The sequence below is a fragment of the Rutilus rutilus genome, assembly GCF_951802725.1.
Source record: "Rutilus rutilus genome assembly, chromosome: 1".
In the NCBI taxonomy this organism is placed as follows: domain Eukaryota; kingdom Metazoa; phylum Chordata; class Actinopteri; order Cypriniformes; family Leuciscidae; genus Rutilus; species Rutilus rutilus.
Window position 1 is genome coordinate 12,436,015 of NC_140209.1, and position 21,224 is coordinate 12,457,238.

General features: G+C 38.3%; 1 protein-coding gene and 1 long non-coding RNA gene across 2 annotated transcripts in view; both read right to left on the reverse strand.

The window, feature by feature from the left end:
* The window catches only part of LOC311287692 (uncharacterized protein), a 412,610-nt gene extending 393,996 nt beyond the window's left edge, over window positions 1-18,614 (reverse strand). Inside the window, exons 1-2 of the mRNA XM_084404701.1 lie at window positions 17,778-18,614; window positions 14,172-14,495 (exon numbers count right to left, since the gene is read on the reverse strand). Coding sequence (XP_084260827.1) covers window positions 14,172-14,495; window positions 17,778-17,838 — 385 coding nt within the window. The 5' untranslated portion in view covers window positions 17,839-18,614. The remainder of the gene's footprint in view (window positions 1-14,171; window positions 14,496-17,777) is intronic.
* LOC311301174 lies at window positions 251-1,728 on the reverse strand. Its single transcript, XR_014629407.1, has 3 exons — window positions 1,565-1,728; window positions 1,387-1,441; window positions 251-1,291 (listed from the first exon to the last, which is right to left on the reverse strand). It is a non-coding gene; the product is annotated as an uncharacterized lncRNA (long non-coding RNA).
* Window positions 18,615-21,224: the final 2,610 nt, after the last annotated feature.

The following is a 21,224-nucleotide window of genomic DNA, read 5'->3' on the forward strand; positions in this document are numbered from 1 at the left end:
ATGGCCATACATGGCCTAACATGCTTACACACAATGTTTGTGATCAAGTTCAATTTATAATGGCAAATTACTATGACTGAGAGTGACAAACACACTGAGACTGAGAGTGACACACACACAGACATTAGCTATATTGAAAAGTCAGTGTTGAATTAAAAGCTTTCAAAATCCTTTTTTCCTTATTTCATAATGTTACATCTCACCCCAGGGTATGTTACAGGGTATGTTATTTCACTCATCATGTTTGAAACTAAACCATGCATTTCCTGTTTGTGTTGCAAAGATAATAGCATGTCATTTGATAGTGTGACCGAATGAAGGTATCAGCTCACTAATAAGACACCAAATTTTCAAGCCTCCTCAATAACAGGCTTTCAAATAAATGAAAAGGACAAGCAGAGACAATACCAGTCTATAATTTTATTTATCAATTAAACACTCAAAGAGTTGAGCTCAACATTCATGATAAAAAGACACTTTAATAAGTCAGCCCAATGGGCTTCGTTCTAGTCAATTTGCAGGGGGGGCCATACGCTGGTCAAGCACACAAAACAAAAACAAACAATAAAATTTCACACAAAAAAAATAATAATACAAATTGAACAAGGTGGTTTCTTTCCTTGCTAAAAGATTTTGCTGCTCAAACTAAACCAAAACTAGATACAAATCACAAGCACTTCAAACCAACCAAACCAGAAATCAAATAATTTAAACCCACTCAACACCAATCAAATAAACCAAATTAACAGATCTGCATTCAAGCAGTATCAATGTAGAGCAAGAAAAAAACTAATACATACAAACAAAATAAATTAAATAAGTTTGGTAATAATCAAAACCCAATAACAAAAATCATAACAATACAATAAAGAAATGAAGCACACCAAAAGGAACAACAATTTCAATTAAACATTACACACACTTACACAAAATACACAATGCATTGATACAACTCACTGTACTTTCACCAGCGAAAACCAGGTGGCGCCAGAAACAAGGCCATGGATGTACAGCGCGTTACCACGTGAGCGTTGTGCAGACGAGGATCTTCAATGCAATCGCGAGAGTTGTAATGGGAATAACGGCTGAAGACGTTCAATGAAACCACGCGGGCGTGGTATAGGTAATAGCGAACTGACGATGCTAGCTCATGTGTTCAATGTAACCACGTAAGCGCGGCACGGGCACGAGCAACTGAAGACATTCCGTGCAATCACCTGCACAAATGCAAATCCCGCGTCCCAAACTGGACACGCTATTTAAGCAGCAGCAAAGCAGCAGCTGGCAACTTCTGCAAGACAAATAAATATTTTTGTTTGGTCTTTTCTCCCTCCCCATTCCTCACATTTAAGTCACACAAATAGGGTAAGGGAAAAATAAAATTACCTTTCCTGTGCACACTCACATGCTCACTAACAATGCCTGGACACACCCGACTAATCTAAAATTATACCAAACAAGCAAATTAATCAAAAAAGTGAATTAAATGAAATCCCCACAAACACCCATATTCTAAGTTTATAATTCCCTCCCATCTTTGATCCTTCAATTTAACAGAACATACCTTTCTTGAGGAGTGAAGGAGATACAAGACCTACACCAGCAGGCCACATCAGCATATGGTCATGAAGAAACCAAATTTAACCTGTGTTTATATAGCTACATGATTACCTGACGTACCCACCCACTTTAGGCAATCTGGGCACTATTTTTAAAGGGGCCATGCAACTATCCTTAAAAGGGCAATCCCACTACAATAGCAGACACGTGCAACTAGTTTGAATCACATTTTGAGCACACTGACTTAAAATTACTTCAAGATATAGACAGAATGGTCAAAAATGTTACAACCACCCCTGGTCTCCCCTACAGGAAACTGTTTCTGCAGCGCTTCCTTTCTCACAGTATTATTAATGATTCCTTATCTTTCACGAAACTGCAAATTACCAATAACTTTTCCTGAATCATCAACATTTATTTTCTGCAGATGCTGATAATAGCAGGACATTTAATCATAAGCAGGCCCATACATAATCTATGGACTTTTTCCTTATTTATTTTAAGACCATCTGAAGAATGGCTCTATATGGTAATATGTGTTAAACTGAACTAAGAGGACCTGAAGGGTAATAATAATGTTCAGCATGACACATTATTGCCCAAACAGTGAATTTTTACATGCATCTACACACACATACACTCACGGTTCAGTGCCAGGCAGTGCTTGTCCATTTCTCACAGGTAACAGGTAAGTCAATCTCTTCATTAATTTAATTACGGGTTACTTCTTTATCCTGAAATAAAACTTTTTAGACAGATCAGTAATGAGTATATACATAAACTCAGACGGTTCTAGAGAGGGACACTGTAACCTTCACTTATTGTTTTTTCTCATTTTAAATTAAACAGAGAGGAGTAAAAACAAGAGTTTGCAATATTAAACGCAAGCGTTCAAAGCATATTCATTAATGTTAAGACTCTTAAAAATAAACTTATCTGTGTCAAAATCACTTTATTGTAAATGATCTGCTTAGTGTAGAGTAGTTCTTATGATGTAAACAAAACCAAATGATGCAAGATATATCATAATGATGACAGGAGACACTAAAGGTGCAAGACCTAAACAAAAACAATTGGATAACCCTTTATTTGTTTACATCAGTATAGCCTACACTTAAAAAAAACACATGTTTATTTTATGTATATTAATGTACACAAATATTGACCTTTAATATCGTTTATCGATCTATAGCCTATCTTTTTTTTTTCTATCTGTAAATAGCATTAAATAAAAATACAATACTCTGAATACCTTAGATTTCATTTGTATCGTATTTAATGAATTGCAAAGAGCACTTTGTATGTTAGTGCAAATTTATCTCCATGACATTGACTCAATATATTATTAGAAACGACAGCATCATGTAAGTTAAATATTATGTTTTGCAGCTGCAATGTGGGGATGAGGATGATAGATGAAGAAAAGAGTAGAATAATCTGATCTGGGAACTAATGGAAAGTTTAAGATATTACATTCCAGTCTCATTTTCAAAAAAACGACGACTGCCTTATTCATTCTAGAGGCAGAACTAATATTTTCATTACCAACCTTAGCTCCTACAGCAAGGAGAACATCCTCAATAGAGGTATTCGCCTCCGACGCACACCTGAAACCATTCCGGAGGGTGAGAGGCGACGCTCCCCCCGCAGGGGTAGACGTCATACTGCCTCACACACACCACGCGATATAACCTTAAAACTACCCTAAAACCTAGAACCGTGCTCGGAGATGTGAAAGAAAAGAAAAACACCTCATAAGAGAAAGAAAAAAAAAATAGTAATAATAAAGCAAACGCTTTCCTACAGAGACAACAGCAAGTGATGAGAGAGAGACAACAGCAAGTGATGAGAGAGAGAGACAACAGCAAGTGATGAGAGAGAGAGACAACAGGAAGTGATGAGAGAGAGAGAGACAACAGCAAGTGATGAGAGAGAGACAACAGCAAGTGATGAGAGAGAGAGACAACAGCAAGTGATGAGAGAGAGACAACAGCAAGTGATGAGAGAGAGAGAGAGACAACAGCAAGTGATGAGAGAGAGAGACAACAGCAAGTGATGAGAGAGAGAGACAACAGCAAGTGATGAGAGAGAAAAACAACAGCAAGTGATGAGAGAGAAAAACAACAGCAAATGATGAGAGAGAGAGACAACAGCAAGTGATGAGAGAGAGACAACAGCAAGTGATGAGAGAGAGAGAGAGAGATTTTTTTTTGTTTTAGCCCACACTTTTATTAAGTCAGTGACAAAGACCCATCATTGCATCATCACAAAAACAATCAACACAGCAAAAAGCTCAAAGTTAAATCCCCCTCAAACACAGCACAACAAACCTCATTGAAACACCACTGTAATATAAAGGTTCCCAAATCTTGCATCTCCTTATAATACTTAAACTCAACTGAGATCCTAGATCTAAGGAATGCCTTAAACAACAGTACACTATCCTGGCAATGCATATTTTGAATCATGTTTTTCCTTGAAATATATATTGCCATTTTTGCTTGGCCAACTATAAAGTTTATCAGCTGCCATTTGAATCTTTGCTTGCGGTTGTATCCTGCCCCATAGATGAAAACCTTTGGTGTGAAACTTTCCTTAAAACCCAAAAACAATTTTCCTAGTAAATCAAAAAGTGGTTTCAGCCTGTTACATTCCAGAAAACAATGATAAATTGTTTCTCTGAGCCCACAAAAACCACAACCTTCATTGACATGTGGGTTAATGATCGAGACAAAAGCATTCACAGCAACAGCCCCCTTCAGGATTCTACATTGTAGATCTGCTGATTTTTTCATCAATGGTGGTTTATATAAGGCCCTCCAATGTGGTTTAACTTCATTTCCCACATCAAATTTCTCTCTCCAGACATTATCCATTTTCTCACACAGTGTTGACTTGTACAATATTTTAACAAAACATTTATACATCACTTTTCCACTTAATTCATCTAATAGTAAGTCCTGAAGTCCATTCAAATTTAACCAAATACCAGACATCTCCTTTAAATCTGGTGTAATCCGGTGTTTGGGAAAAGGGTCTCTCATATCAGGAAGCAAAAATCCTTCCTTATATCTTTCAAGAAGTAACAACTCCTCTGCTGTCAGTATCTTTCTCCATAACTCCATTAATGTTGAGGTTTGTCGCATAGATTTTTGTCCTAATAACGATGCTACAGCCGTAACGTCTTTTAATTCAGATCCGGCCACTTTAATTATATGACTCATCTTTACCGTCTGGGTGTCACACAGCCTCTGAGAAAGATGCGGCACTTGATCTGTTATGTCCAAACGGGCCCCCTTAACTAGAGGCTACTCCAACAACCAGAACAGGGAAATTGCATTTTCTGGTCTTTTAATGATGAAAGATCCCCAAACTTTGAACAAACCAAGATAAAAATAAGATAATCCACTCAAATGTAGCTTTTTGGTATCCGTGAGGAACAAAGCAGTATCTAGTCCAAGTCCAACCACTCTATGAAGAATGGTTTTTGCAACTTCTCTCCATACCACATCCACTGAGCCTGTTAGAAACTTCTGAATGAACTGTAATCATAATGCTGTGTACCTGCTTGATAGAGACACCAACCCTTGTCCTCCCTCCTCCAATGGCAAGAAGAGCACACTTTGAGGGACCCAGTGCAACCTGTCCCAGAAGAAGTCCACCAATATCCTTTGCAATCTTGCTAATAGTCCGGTTGGAGGTTCAACACAAGAGAGCTTATGCCACATAGTTGAGGCTATTAAATTGTTCAATATTAGTACTCTCCCTCTAAAAGACAGCTGGGAATGAATCCATCTCCATTTCTTTAGTCTGCCTTCCATTTTTTCTATAATCCCATCCCAGTTTTTCTGTTGCACAGATGCACTCCCAAATACTTAATACCCCCTTTCTTCCAATTCAACCCACCAGGTAAAATTGGTAAGCCATTTACCTCTAATCAGTGCATCACTTTTCTCCCAGTTCACTCTTGCAGCAGAGATTATTATATTTATACCTGAGAATGCTTTGACGCGTTTCCACAGCGCATGATGCCTAAGGGAACGTCTTACACCAACTGCGTTAAACGTAGACTATAATTTGTCTTATTTAAAATTACTTTTAACATTTAAAAACAGACTTTTTCAAATTCCAAAGCTTGTAGAAAGTTCCTATTGGCAATACTGACTTTCCTGGTAACCTTGAGTAAATTAACTTGTCTAAGAAAATGATTCATACAACATAAATATCAGTTGAGCCTGTTTACTTTCTTCACTGACACAGACGAAAATGAAAAGACTATCAGTCAAAGTTCAGCTTTAGAAGGGGAAGAATTAGGGCAGAATAAGGAGACAGAGAAAAAGAAAGATGAAGATGAGGACCAAGCAGGTATTGACAAATAATCTAATGACAAGGTTTTAAAGAAAAAGAAAAAAAAAAGAAAGAAAGAAAAATTGGCCTATAAAAGCCATAAATTGCACATAATTATGTCAGAGAAATCCAAATTTTCTCGGGGGAGCATGTACTACCCCCTAACCCCCCTGACTACCTCACATTTCAGTCAGTTTTGGACTTCCTATTTTTTTGGTTTAAATTTACATTGTGAAAACAAGGTTGTGTTACATATTGTGGTGGTCAGCTATTTTAACATAGTATCATCATCATATCAGTGTAGATGTAGATGGACCAAAATAATACCATTAAAATATCAAGTAAATAAGTATTGTGATACTTCTACACAACACTCTTACAGTGTGCAGTGACACTCTTGTCCCAAAAAGTATTGCTATACCACGATATGTACCACTCAATATGTTGTCCCACGGTAAGTTATTTTTCCCTGTTGCACCTACACAAAATTTGAGGGTTCCCCCACCTGCCAAATCCCACTTTAACCACTGGTTACAGCGGTATAAAAATACAAAAGGACTCATATTGTATTTGAAAAGAGACATGTCCATTGTATGACTATATCATCTACACAAGCCATTGTTTGGATCTCGATGATCGGATCAAGTTAAACTGCATCATCTCATTTACCCTCTGTGTCGTTGCCCACAACGCTTCCCTGACAGGGCTTTAAAATAGCAAACAGAGAAAACAAAAGGCATGACTTATATCGCATCCAGCTAGCCAACTCCGTTCAGCTCCATGATCCTTGTTTTTTCTTCATTTGAACGCCTTGAAAAATGATTTTTTGTAAAGCGACTGTGGTGAAACAAAGACGGTGAGTCATGTCTTCTCCAGTTATTGTCACTTGCACTGCCTGATACATGTACAGTGTAGACTTCTCTGTCGGTGAAGAAAGCTTCACATGTCATAAATGCAGGGAGACAGTCAGGCTGACGGAGAAGATTTCAGAACTAGAGACACATCCAAGCTTTAATCAAGGATAGTAAGAGTGCAAGAGCTTTAGATACTGCTTTGGATGCGACTAGCTTAGTGAACTCTGTACATTAAAATTATTTAAAATTAATGTTATAGAGGTGTGTGAACTCGCAAGTACGATGTCAGGCACTGTAATTTTTTCTTCAGGCTATGTAATTTGGGGTGATGAAATCCCTATACATTAGGGGTGCAACGGATCACACGCATTCGCGGATTAACTGCTGAATTTAACCATCATAGAGTGAAAGTTTACAATTTGGACATGTTTTGTCCTGCCAATTTACATATTCAAACAATTATAAACGCAGAAGAAGAGGCGAAGATCGAGACTCGCACCCGAAGCGCGCGCATGCAGAGAGAGAGAGAGAGAGAGAGAGAGAGAAAGGCGGGTTTCAGATAGCGCTCGAACACCGAAATTGATTCCTCTTTTGCGTTTCCTAAAGCTGATTTATCTAATGGCTTGTACCATTATTCATCAGCACAGCCTGTATATCATTATTAGACAAAGTGGACAGAGCATTAAACATGAAACAAAAACGGATTGTGAAAGTTAACAAACCAGGCACTATGAAAAACAAATGATTGTGATTTGACACAGACTGTGTTTTTGCAAACAGCTGTTAAACATGAAGAATGCCTATTTTCCACATTCCCGACTGGAGGACTCGGGATGACAGACAAAGACTTTGCTGTGAACAGTGTATCTAGCAGGTCAAGATGACACTGGTTTCAGTCTTCTAGTGTCCGACTGTTGAAGATATATGCATTTCAGGAGTAGCATTTCAGTAACAAACCAATTTTCTTAGAACTGCAGAGAAAAGGCACTTTCAAGAAACGACTGAAACGCTTCTTTTTAAGGGTGTCACGATTTCGATTTTAAATCGAAATCGATCGAAATTAATGCTCAATCTCGATTATCGAATCAAAAAATGGAATCGTCGATGCTGCCACGCCCCCATGTCACGTCAGCTCGGCTTGCCAAGCGAAAAAACAAAACAAAAAAAAACACACGTGTTGAAGTGCTGCGAGTCAGCTGCCAACTCTCACGCATTCACCGTGAGACTCACGCAATTGACACTTTTCACACACTCTCACGCCACACATCCATTTTCTCACGCACAGAAAAATCGCGAAGCAAAGAGGACACGGAGACCGACAGACTAGAGCAGGTTACTTTATGATATAAAAAAAATCTCAGCTCTCAGATTCTGTCAATTTTATTAAGAAATTCAAACAATAAATACCGTTTTGGCGCTTGTAAATGTTACGTGACAGATCCCTAGCGGTACATGAACCCATCATCTCTAATAGCTGATAGTAAAAAAGCACGAACACTGTTGAAAGATAGATACAGTACAACTTACCGAAATGTATATTCCTCATACATAATATCGATCAATCTGTGTTTTTCATCAGCGTGAAGAGGTCAATAATATAGCTGGAGAACAATTATGTCACATTTACCTCAGGAAAGCCATTAGAGAGTATTTTGCTAAATATGTGTTCTATATTACATATTTATTATATTTTTTACTTATATCATTAAATAAAGTTGTTATTATAATAAAAAAAAGCATTATATTTAATTATTTTTAACCTTAAATAATAGCCTACCAGCTGATAGGGCTCTCTGTATGTTTACAGCATTAGGTGAGTTGTTTTTTTTCTTGACACAAATGAACGCCTATCTTGTGTAGCCTACCTAATATTTATCCAAATGAGTCAATATTAAATCACAATAATTGAATTGAAATAATCAAAAAGTGTAGCTTACCAGAAATTGTACTATGTAAACATTGTAACATGTTGTCACTAAACCTAATAAAATTCAGTTTAGTTACTAAAATGTTAGTGACAATCACAATACACTTATTGTGATGCATTTTTTTTTTACAATCAAACAAATTGAGAATCGAATCGAACGGTGACTTTAGAATCGAAAATGTAATCGAATCGAGGACTTGGAGAATCGTGACACCCTTACTTCTTTTACATCAACACTTGACCCATTAATACTCACACTTACTATTCTATATTACAATACACATTATGAGCTCATGAGAGGGAATCACCATATTTGTAACAAACATCTCAGGAAAGGAGACATATTAAACAATTGCAGAGGTTTTATTAAGAAAATTAACATTAATTAGATTAGATTAGATTAGATTAGATTCAACTTTATTGTCATTACACAAGTACAGGTACAAGGCAACGTACAAGGTACAGGTAATCATTAAAAATAAAATAAAAAGATGCTAAAAACAGGAATGAACAGACAAGATATCAGACTAACCAAATCAGCTCCATCACACAGAACAGAGAGAGATTATACAGTCTGTCTATTAAAGCAGTTTATATATGAAGCACAAGAAAATTTAATCTAAACTTGGTGTCACTCTTTCTTCAGGGTGATCAGAGTTTTTTCCCTGTTTTCTGAGAAGAAGAAAATAAAACAATGAACAATCCTCTATAAGTTTTTGCTATTGTAAATATTGCTGCAGATTGGCTCTAAACTCATCAGTATTTTATTCTAATATTGTCGGCATCTCTATTTCCTCTGGGTGCTTCGAGTCCTTCCTCCCTGCAAAATAAAAGCATTGACTGACCTCTCGTATGTGTTTTTATCATGATTGCAGATTGTTCCAGATCAGATGAGTGTGAATCATCAGATTGTGTGCGGCTCAAAACTCACCAGCTCTTCTTGCACAGATGATCTGAAGAAGAATCACAGTAGGAGCAGCAAACACTGCGATCTCAACAATAATCACAATCACTGCAGGAAACATGAGAGGAAGAAGAGAAACTGTACATGACTGAAGTCAAGGGTATTCAACTATCAACAGTTATTGATGAAGCTTTTACAGACTGACTGATAGTTTAATGTTATAAAGCTGTCAGTATAAATGAACGTGTCGTACCTCTGTATAATGATCCAGCAGTCACACTGACTTCAGTTTCTCCTGGATCTGTGGATCACGTCTGTTAGTTCAGTTCAACACATAATGCCACATATACACAACATCATCATCACATAATACTTGATCTTCACACAGGGGCGATTCTAGGATTTTCATTTTAGCGGGGCTCAGCTCCCAATGAGTGTATGATTTAAAAACGGCAACACTTTAGTTTAGGATCTAATTCTCACTATTAACTAGTTGCTTATTAACATGCATATTACTAGGATATCGGCTGCTTATTAGTATAAAGGCAGAGTTTTATAATCACTGAGGTCCCAAATGTAAGCCAGTTCGGGGGGTTCGGTTTAGATTTCTCTGTTCTACATATGTGCAGTTTAAGATGTTTTGAAGGCCAAAAAATTGGATAACAACAGCTTTAAAATCATTTCAGTGGGAAGTAGATTATTTTTCTCTCCTCATCTCCATCACTCTCTTTTTCTCTTTGTTTTTCTCTTGCCCCCGTCTCTTCCCCTCTGTAATAAATGTCGGAAATGGAGAACAAATGATTATGAATTCTTCTGATAAATCTCCAGAAATGGTATATATTAAACACTATCTGCATGCTTTGAATGTAACGGATGGAGATGACCCAGAAATAAGAAATGTTAATGTAACAGACGAGGTTGAGATTTTTATGGATGATCTTATAGTTGAACACCTCCGGAGGGACAACGCCAGGAGAGCTCTCAAGACGCTGGAGAAGATCTTCCACTAATGCTCAACTCCCTAAGAACGGACTGATTCATTGTGCACAGCAGTTAATAAAGATTATCAGACGAGTCAGACAATTAAATAAGAAATATAATCCACACTGAGAACAGTTTTATGGTTGAAAATGAAATAGATAGCTCAAAAGAGGATGTGTTAATAATAATAATAATAATAATAAGCTTTATTTTATAAAGCGCCTTTAAAAGTGGCTTCTCAAAGCGCTGAACATAAAGTCACAATCCACCAAAAAGCGGAAATTAATAATAACATAAACAGCAAAAATTTATAATAAAAGCTACAATACACCAACCGCAAAGGCATCAGCAATCAAATGCATGCTTAAAAAAATAAGTTTTGAGAAGAACTTTAAAAATACCCAAAGTCTGTGCTTCCCTGAGTTCACACGGTAAAGAGTTCCAAAGGTTTGGAGCATAAACAGAAAAGGCCCTGTCACCCATAGATTTTAGGTGCGTTTGTGGAACAGTTAATAAGTGACACTGTGAAGAGCGTAGTCTACGTGTTGGAGTGTAACTGTTTAGTAAACCAGACAAGTATTGCGGTGCTAAGCCATGTAAAGCCTTATATGTTAACATCATGACCTTAAAGTCAACGCGGAACTTAACCGGTAACCAGTGTAAAGACTTCAAGACTGGAGTAATATGTTCGAATTTTCCGGTTCCCGTCAGAATCCGGGCTGCTGAATTCTGGACATATTGCAATTTGTTAATTGTAGATTTGGAAACTCCAGCTAGAACTGCATTACAATAATCCAGTCTCGTGACCACAAATGAATTAATCAGTTTCTCGGCAACAGATAGATTTAGGATGGGACGCAGTCTGGCTATATTTCTAAGGTGGAAAAAAGATGCCTTCACAGTGTTCTGTACAAAATAATCAAAAGTGAGACTGGTGTCAAAAATTACACCAAGGTTCCTCATCTTACTCTGGGTCTCTAAGACAGAGCCATCGACAGACAGGGATAGTGGAGCTGCTTTGCGAATTTGATGACGGGAACCTATAAGCATGACCTCAGTTTTCCCACTGTTCAGGCAAAGAAAGTTATTATTCATCCATGCCTTAATCTCAGAAATACAGCCAGAAAGATAAAGAGCATCAATGTCTTCGCCAGGTTTAGAATGGATGTAAATTTGAGTGTCGTCTGCATATATGTGGTAATTAAGACCGAGAGATTGCAACAGATGTCCAAGCGGAGACAGATAAATATTAAAAAGTAGTGGGCCCAGAACTGATCCCTGAGGAACACCTGTGAACACCGGACGAGTGTCAGACCTAAAGCCACCCATCGAGACAAAATGGGTACGGTCGGTAAAATAGGATTTAAACCAGTCCAAAACTGTACCAGATAGACCAAAGGCAGTTTTGAATTTGCAGGACAAGCTCACATTACTTAAAGCATAATTTGAGCTTGACCTGCAAACTTAAGGGTCATTGTTAGAGGTGTTATGTGTGTGTGTGTGTGTGTGTGTGTGTGTGTGTGTGTGTGTGTGTGTGTGTGTGGTCGCAACATGTTTAGGTTGTTAGGGCCACATGTATTTTTAAAGGGTTAACGGTGAATATCGTTTGCCTCAGACATAGAAAATGTCTGAAACTAGAGAAAGGCCAAAATGGCTCTGATAGAAAAACAAATAAAGCTATGGTGTGTGTGCGGCATAAAATAGGTGTGAAAAGAAAATAGATATTTTGAATATGTGCTTCTGCAAGCCTATGTTAATGAAGGACTAGGATAAGTCCAAAGTTTGACCTTATAAGGGAAGTGGCTGTACTATAATGCACAAGTGGGGGACTCGAGTCACATGACTTGACACGAGTCGGACTTAAGTCACAAATTTTAGGACTTGAGACTTGCTTGACAAATATTTATAAAAGATACAACAACTTCTGTTAGATATGCGGGTTCTTAACGGTCACCTAATCTGTCCCGCCTTAGCTCTGTGGCTATAATGAACAGGCTGCGAGTGAGATGTCAAGATTGCAATGCTGAAATATGTTGCGTGTGTGTGTGTGTGTGTGGGTGGGTGTGGGTGTGGGTGTGTGTGAGAGAGAGGCATGGGCGCAATCGAACAGTGGAAACATAAAAACATACTCTGTCATTTAGTTCATAGTACAGGACATCATTCAAACTGCAAAGCGTTTACTTATATTTGTGTACACTCTCAATAAAACACAACATTGTGCTTTTGTCAAACTGTTAACTTTTTTTTTGCAATCGTACACTGTCTAATAATTGGTCTTCAGTGTTAGACTTTGAGTGAAAAGCCTATGGATAGTTTTTGGGGATGCACATAAAAGATTGTATACTACGGTGGCTGAGAAGGGTCACAACACAAACAAACGCCACAACAACTACATATTCAGAAAACAACTTCGTCGATTTCACATCACGTACGCTGCAAATATACACAGCACGAGCAAATAGGGAAACGAACTGCAAACTGCAAAGACACAACGGAAATGTTTCCAGGGGGGCCATAATCAGTGACGGAGTGAAAGAACCGGAGTGTTATATGAACACACTACTCTCACTGTTTATACTAAACATGTCCTAGAATATGCATAAGTACGCTAATTGGGACACACCATAAAAGTCCATGAAATGAAACTAAAACAACAACTCAATGTGACAATCATACTGTAGAATATGACAGTCATATTTTGATGAGTTAACACTGAAGATAACTCTAGCATTATGCTCTGAAAAGCACTGATGTGAGAAAGACAGTGATGATGTACCTTTAGAAACGTGTGTGTTTCTAGTTGAGGGATCCTGAGAGTGTGTTATGTGGACTGGATTCACTGCTGTCGTTGAATCAGCTTGAGCTGTGAAGATGAATGTTAGTTCAGATCATTAATACTGTACAATATGACCATCATATTTTAACTTTGATCATCACATTACATAAAAAGTTAATATTTTTGCTGTCAAGTTTCAATTCCTTTATTATTTCCAGCATCACGTTTTGGACTGTTACTTCACTGCAGTTCATTAGTTTGAAGCAATGCTTTGAGTTACTCTTCTGTGAGAGTCAAAGAAGCTTTTGTTCCCTCAGTTTGTTCTGGTTCAGTGATACTGATAGACCTTAGTGTTACTGACATTATGAGGCTCTTCTAACACTGTTTTCTCACCTGAATACTTGACAGTGTATCTGACTGAGGTCTCGAGTTGATTTCCGCGAGTAAGCTGACATCTCCACTCTCTGTTGTTATCTTCATTCAGGAGTGTTGTAGTCAGAGTGATGTTACAGTGATATAATGATGATAATATCTGATATCTGGAGTCTGTCTTCAGATCAACACCAGCCTGATTCACCCACAACAGCTCAAATCCCTGAGAACGAACCCAATAATCACAGGGGAATCTAGTATGATATAAATACAACTGACAGGAGAGAGTCACAGAGCGGCCTGGACTGATCTCAGTCTGTGAGGATGAAGATGATGATGATGATGATGATGACACTGAAACTGAACACAAGACACAAATCACAGACTCTTCAATCATCATCTGAGTTTAAAGTGAGAATTTTTAAATTGACCACATAATCATAAACTTACCATGAAGAACATGCAGATAAACACGTGCATCAGGTCCTTGTTGTCTGTCATTCACATATTGTCTGCAGGTGTATAATCCATAATCTTCTTCTGTGATGTTCTTGATCTTCAGAGAGCAGTCAGACTCCAGACTCAGTCTCTCATGTCTCTCTGTGTCGTTCTTCTTTATCCCTCCAGCAATCAGTTCAACTCCTGCTGAATGTCTGAATCTGTTAGAGTAGGTCCATGTAGTTTTAGATTTGCAGTCAGAAAGAGCATTATTACAGGACAGACGCACATTTTCACCAGAACTGATGAACACATGATCATCCGCTCCACTGAAACCTGAAACACAGTATATCTCAGTGATCATTATGATATATATTAATAAATGAAAACTTATAAAACGGTTAGTTCCAATCCTTGATTCTGATTGGTCAATAGCTGTGCTTTATTCACGATAAAACACGGCTATGACCGCTTCACTTAACGGTTATATTTATCACTGCGCCCTTAGCAACACCCTTAGCAACCACACGTATCAACATAAACATAGAAGTAATACATTTTTTTACTTTAATATTGTGTGGTAACTGTTTTATAAAAGCAATAAGGCAGGAGAGGCTGTGCTGTATCGTGAATAAGTAATGGCTGAAGGGCATTGTTAGGCACGACGCGAAGCTTTCTACTTTCACGGTACAGCACTTGCCTCGAGTACCTTATTGCTTTTATAAAACGGTTACCACACAATATTAAAGTAAAAAAAATTTTTTTATTAGTGCAACTTTCATGAAGTTAAATCAATAAAAGCATTCCTTCCGCTAGAAAAAAAAAAAGTCTACTTGTTAAAATTAATTGTACTATTTGTAAAGCAGCAGCACCTCCAAGCTTTACACAAATCACTGCCTTCACAGCACCATGGTGCAGAGACTGTCCGATGCTGGTCTCCAATCGAGGGAAATTATGTCTGTGAGTGGACATAAGTGTGAAAGTTCACTACAGAGCTACTGGAGGCCAAACTTAAAACAAAGAAAGCACTGGAGCGACAGCATTCTCTCTGCAACAGAAAACACTGCTGACAGTGCTGAGCCCCAACTAAAGAGAGCCGCGGTAAATATCACCACAGTGGAGCCGATTGAAATGAGACAGATATTTAATGCGTGCACAATAAACGGAGATGTTCAAACCAATTTAAATAAACAACAATAAAAAAAGTATCTCTTGTTAGGCAGCATTTTAGCAACTAAATTAATAACATTAATAAAATAGATTAAAGACCTAACTGTTCAAAATATGTGCCCTTGTGTTTTTATTTAGGCTATGTAAATATTTAGTTTAGTGCAGAGAGAAAATAACGGAATAAACAAAAAAATAAACGTTTTCTCATGCTGAGAGATAAGCTATGCCTATGTAACAGGATTAGGTGATTGACAGCAGCGTTAGCCTATCAGCAAGTAGTATATGTTCATCAGTGTCTGAATTAACTCACTTGTTTTTATCCACTCTGTCAAGTGAACTATATTAGTGAACTAATGTAGGGAATAGTGAGTGAGGGTGTAGGGTGTGTGTTTGAACACAGCCTCTGAGTGTCGACTTTGAGCGCTGTTAATTCACAGTATATTACTGTAGACTACTTTCTAGAAAAAGACAAATATCTCCCAGAATGCATTTGTTTCTACGTTATATTGCTGTTTTAATGGAAAACAGCATGTTACTGTCAAAATGAGGCCATATGTTACAGTGCACACTGTAAAAATTTGCTGGAAAGAAAATGCCAAATTTTGACAGTAACAAAATCGGGGCTAAAATCGTGCAGTGTGAACTCAGCATTAGATTAAATCAACTGAAGATAAAAGACATTAAGTCTCTGAGGATCTCATCAGAGGAGGATTAAACAACTCCACAAACAGCATTACCCTCACTTAAAGCAAACAACACACTCCCCAGAATAAACTATTAGTCTTTGTACTGTTCTTAGTGTAGTTTATTTTTAGAGCCACTAGGTGGTGCTAGTCCATGTATGTTTTTGATGCTGTCAGAGAGAGTAACCTCTGACCTTAATTGCAGCCATCTTGTTTTACTCAGTTGATGCTGTCACACGGTTAAAGCAGCTCAATCTCTTCATCATCTTTGCAATCATTTATAGAAGCTTTGTCTGTAAGTATTAATGTGTTTACTAGAAGCTTGTTTTTCATCTTTTGTCTGGATTTAGTTCCAGTCATTTTAGGATAAAATTGATATTAAGAGAGACTTTTCAGTACGATGTTTCATGCATCTGGATTATTATTTGTGTATATTATCTTAATAAATCCATGCTTCAGTTCAACTTTCTTGTGGAAGGAGTTTTCTGTCTGCCTAGATGAAGAAGGGGAACTCTTTTATGAGGGCAGAATAGTCTTTATCAGAGAGCTGTTCAAATCACTGACACACTCTTAATATGAAGATAATTCTTCATCATCGGATGTTTGAGTGACACTATGTCCAGTATCAGGAATAATACAGTATGATCTGTGTGTATCAATACACAACTCTGAGATCACAACGTGAATGAGTGCAAGAATAAACTGAGCATGTTCAAATGAACTCTTTCCAGACTAATTCCACTAAATGTTGTGAGGGTGGATTTCCTGCAAGACTGCCGAATGACTAAAGAAACATTGTCAGCAAGATGGTAGAAAACTGTGCATTTCTTGTCTATTCCACCCACTGCCACTGTAACGCAGAGTTAAGATGTTGACCAGAAAGAAAAAAACAGTAGGAGTCGGAGGAAAAGATGCACGAGAGACGAGAGATGCCGCATTTTCCCCCGTGTTTAATAAAATTACTCAAACGTCACACTCGTCCGCATACATGGAGATCGAGTGAGAAAAAGTATCAAACAAACATCCAACTCTGGTCACAAATATAAAAGGAAATAAAAGAAAGAGTACAAAGGTCGGTAGAGCGGTTATCTCTTCTCAAATCTATTACTGACACATTACGCACAGTTCTCATTTTACCTCAGATTAACATAAAAGCACAAAGTGACCGTTACACCACTTATACCAACGACGGAAATAAGCGCAGTTACAATAGATTTATATGTGGGAGAGCGTTAATATATAGAGTGACGATATTGTATTGCAATATGTAGCACTTCAAAGTCAATACCAAATCAAAACTATTTAGCACATTATTTGTAATTGAAATTAATGACAACATGGTTATAGTTATACTTAAAATAGTTACAAAATAGATGAGATGATAATACCATTAATTGTACTCAGCATATATGTAAAATGTGACCTGAGAAGAGAGAGAGAGAGAGAGAGGGGGAGAGAGACCCAAACGGACCCAGAGAATAAAAGAGACAGAACAACAGTTACAATCTTCTTTTATCCTTTCCCTGACCATGTGACTAAAATCCAAATGTGAGACGTTCAAACTGACCAATCAGATAATTACAACTTCCCCCACGGTACTAAAGGTGTGACAATTCATCGACCCCTGAAGTACACACATCTTGGCCTACAGTGATCACTATCAGCCCCTCTGTGCCTTTAGGAACTACAAATGGACATTGTGGTAGAAAGAGGGGGTGGAAAACAGTAAAGCAAACGTCTTTAGAGAAAATACAGATTTCTTTACCTGTGAGAAGTGAAGAGAGAATGATCAGTCCCAGCAGACACAGATCACACTTATCAGCCATTTTGTGTTTCTGTCAGTCTGTCTCTTCATTATATATAGTTACAGCTCTTCCTTTACACATCATCAGCTCCTCCTGTGGTTATTCACTTCCTCTGTCCTCATCAAATGAGTGTTGAAATTCTGCTAGAGTTGCTGTTTAGTGACACGATGCCACAGTGAAGTGTTGCTTTAAGTTAGGGCTGTAGTCAAGACCACCTTTGTCGAGTCCAAGACAAGTCCAAGACCAAAGAGGTTCGAGACCAAGACAAGACCGAGTCCAAAAAGGTTCGAAACCAAGACAAGACCGAGTCCAGGACAGGAAAAAAAAAAGTCTGCTAAAAAATATAGCTTATAGAAATTAAATCATTATGTAATAATGAAATAATGAATGATTTTAATTTTATTTAAAATAATTGACTAATTCAAAGAACAACAAAAAAATAATTAGATAGGCCTAAAGGAGCACACACACTCGTTTCGACTGTCTGATCAGCCTCACATTCTGTTCCTGTCAATCATACACGCGATGTCAACCAATTAAACTTCATGAGGGAGGGCCGAGCCAACTCACACACACACACACACACACACACACACACACACACACTAGAGATGCGGATAAACCGCGGATCGGGCGGATGACGTGATGAAAAATAATATTTTAATTAAATTCGAGCGGGTGGCGGTTGAACCAGTCAAATGAAAAAAGTTTGCCACTAAGCACCTGCAAGCTATGAGCCGAGCTGTCAGTACTGTTGGAGGAGGCCTAAACGTCTCGTAGATGAGACTGCCTGGGTTATTTTGTTTCGATATTAGCTATATTTTAAAACAGCCAGTCACTGGAGTGGAATAGGCATTTAAAAGAGAGGCAGATTATGGAGTGATATGACTCAGAAATTACATCGGGCAATGTTCAGATGTCATTCAGCGAGATGTTCAGAAGAACGCAAGAGCTAAACTTCTACGAGCTCAATAACATCCACACACACACACACACACACACACACACACACACACACACACAAAAAAAGGTACGAAAAAAAAGTCAGAAAACTTTGCCCATTAATTAGATGTGCAAGGCAAGCAGGCTAGATTTCGGGATGTTATGGACAATTAAAAATGTGAATATTCACGTTGCACTAGCGGTGGACTTTCAGCGAGTTTATTTAAACATTTATTTTTTAAAGAGCCGTTTGTGAGGCGAACGAGCCGGCTCACGGAAAAGAGCCGAAATGCCCATCGCTAGTTATTAGGTCGGTGGCCAGTGTTTCACTTTCCCTCCAATAATATTTTGTTTTAATATCGCGGCGACGTATGTGTGCTTACTGGGAACATAATAAAGACACCTGGACCAAAAGCCATATTTGGCAAGACCAGTGGCCGAGACCGAGACAAGTCCGCGTCCGAATACCAGCGAGTCCGAGACAAGTCCGAGACCATAGAAAAACGGTCTTAAGTCCGGACTCAAGTCCAAGACCGGACTCGAGTACTACAGCCCTACTTTAAGTGTGTTTGAAACATGAGAAGTGGTTTTCAAAACTAGCGTTTTCAGGCGTTTCAGTGTGGATGAGAAACTTTTGAAAAACGCCTGAAAACGCTAAATTCAACTTTACTGCGCATGCGTGAAACCCCACAAAAGATCACATTGATATGATTCAGATGGAAAAATAAATAATGAAGTTATCACGCATTCTTCTGACAGGATACATATATTTAGTAAAATATCTCACCATTCACTGATGCGGTCCGGGTCGCACGCAGTCACCATGTGTTTGGTCTAAAAGGCGACTGCTCTCATGTAATTATGTTTTATAAACAAAGTTCGGGAGGAGCACGTTCAAATAATCAATCAATCAATCAACTCGTCATCAAACAATTACCATGTCTACCCTATCAGCATGAGAGGAAGTATATATATTCACTCTGTCAACTCACCTAACATTCCTTGACAGTTTTCAGCATCCCTCCACCACCCTGACTCTCGGCTTGTTCTTTCACAGCCAGGAATACGGGGGGAGTACTCTGGGTTCGGGCCGAATACCGAGCCCGGAGCCCTCTCCTCGGACAGCACGCCAAATACACATTTATTCTATCTGACTTATTTGTAAGTGTGAACTCGTGAATTGCCGCAGGACAGCAAATGTGAGTAAATTCTGTCATCTTTGCAGGACTGTGATATGAAGAGTGTGCAATGTAGAATATTTTCAGCAACAGTGTGAAAGTGAACAGCACATAACAGGCACAACACTGGTATAAACATGAATATCTATTGGTACAATATGCATCACATGACTAAATTTACGTCATCGGTTTTAAAGGTTTTAAATACCACCGGTTTCACAGTCCACACTACAGTCCACACTACAGTCCACACTACAGTCCACACTACAACATGAAAACGGCGTTTTCAAATGTATCCACTTTGGAGTGCGTTTTCAAAAAGCTTCGTTTTCATTAATAAAACACCGTCTCAGTGTGGACGGATGGCCAAAACAGAGAGAAAAATTAAAACGTATTAGTGTGGACATGGCCTATGTTTGATGACCATACCCACGTTATTGGATCCCAGATTAAAAAAATGGGATTCTCACAAGATCTGAGGATCCACTAGTATATTGGGCTGAACATAAGCATCAGTATCCTCATTTATATCAGCTGGCACTGGTGTTTTTATGTTCCCCTGCATCCCCTGTTCCATGAGAAAGGATCTTTTCCAAGGCTGGAGAGGTTTTGTCTGAGAAGAGGAATCGTCTAAACCCCAACACACTTGAAACAATTCTGTTCCTCAATAAAAATAATTTGTAATCCTTCCTTCACCCACCCCAACCTGCAGTGTTGCAGTTTGCTCCTCTATATCCCCAGTCCCATTCTATACCCAGGCAATGGACAAATGTCTGCTTAGGTCATTGGTTCAGTATTGATTTATTTGTCTGCTATTTCTTTGCACAGTAGCTAGGTGTCACTAGTGAGCAATGCTGAATGAAGCTTCGAGTAATGACCCTTTGAGTGAAGCAATGGGCTGCGAGGTCTCAGTGGTTCAGGAAGCCTCATGCTGCCATCACTAGTGAAGTGTCTCTTTATAGTGTGAGTCGATGATGATGTGCAGGAGCGCTGAATCAGACTTCCGGGGAGAGGGAACGAGTGAGCGGAGCGAGCTGATCTGGTGACTCTGTGACACACTTATTACTGACCAGATTTACTTTATTTCTGGACTCATAGAAACACTGAGCAGTGTTCATTTAACACTGGTAAATTTGCTGAGTAGAGTTTTATTGCACCTGCGTATAATGACAATAAAGACTATTCTATTCTATTCTATCCTTTCCTACTTTACTCTACTCTATTCTTTATGGATGTATGAAACATTCACAATAAGATGAATATCATTCATTTAGAAACATGAATTTT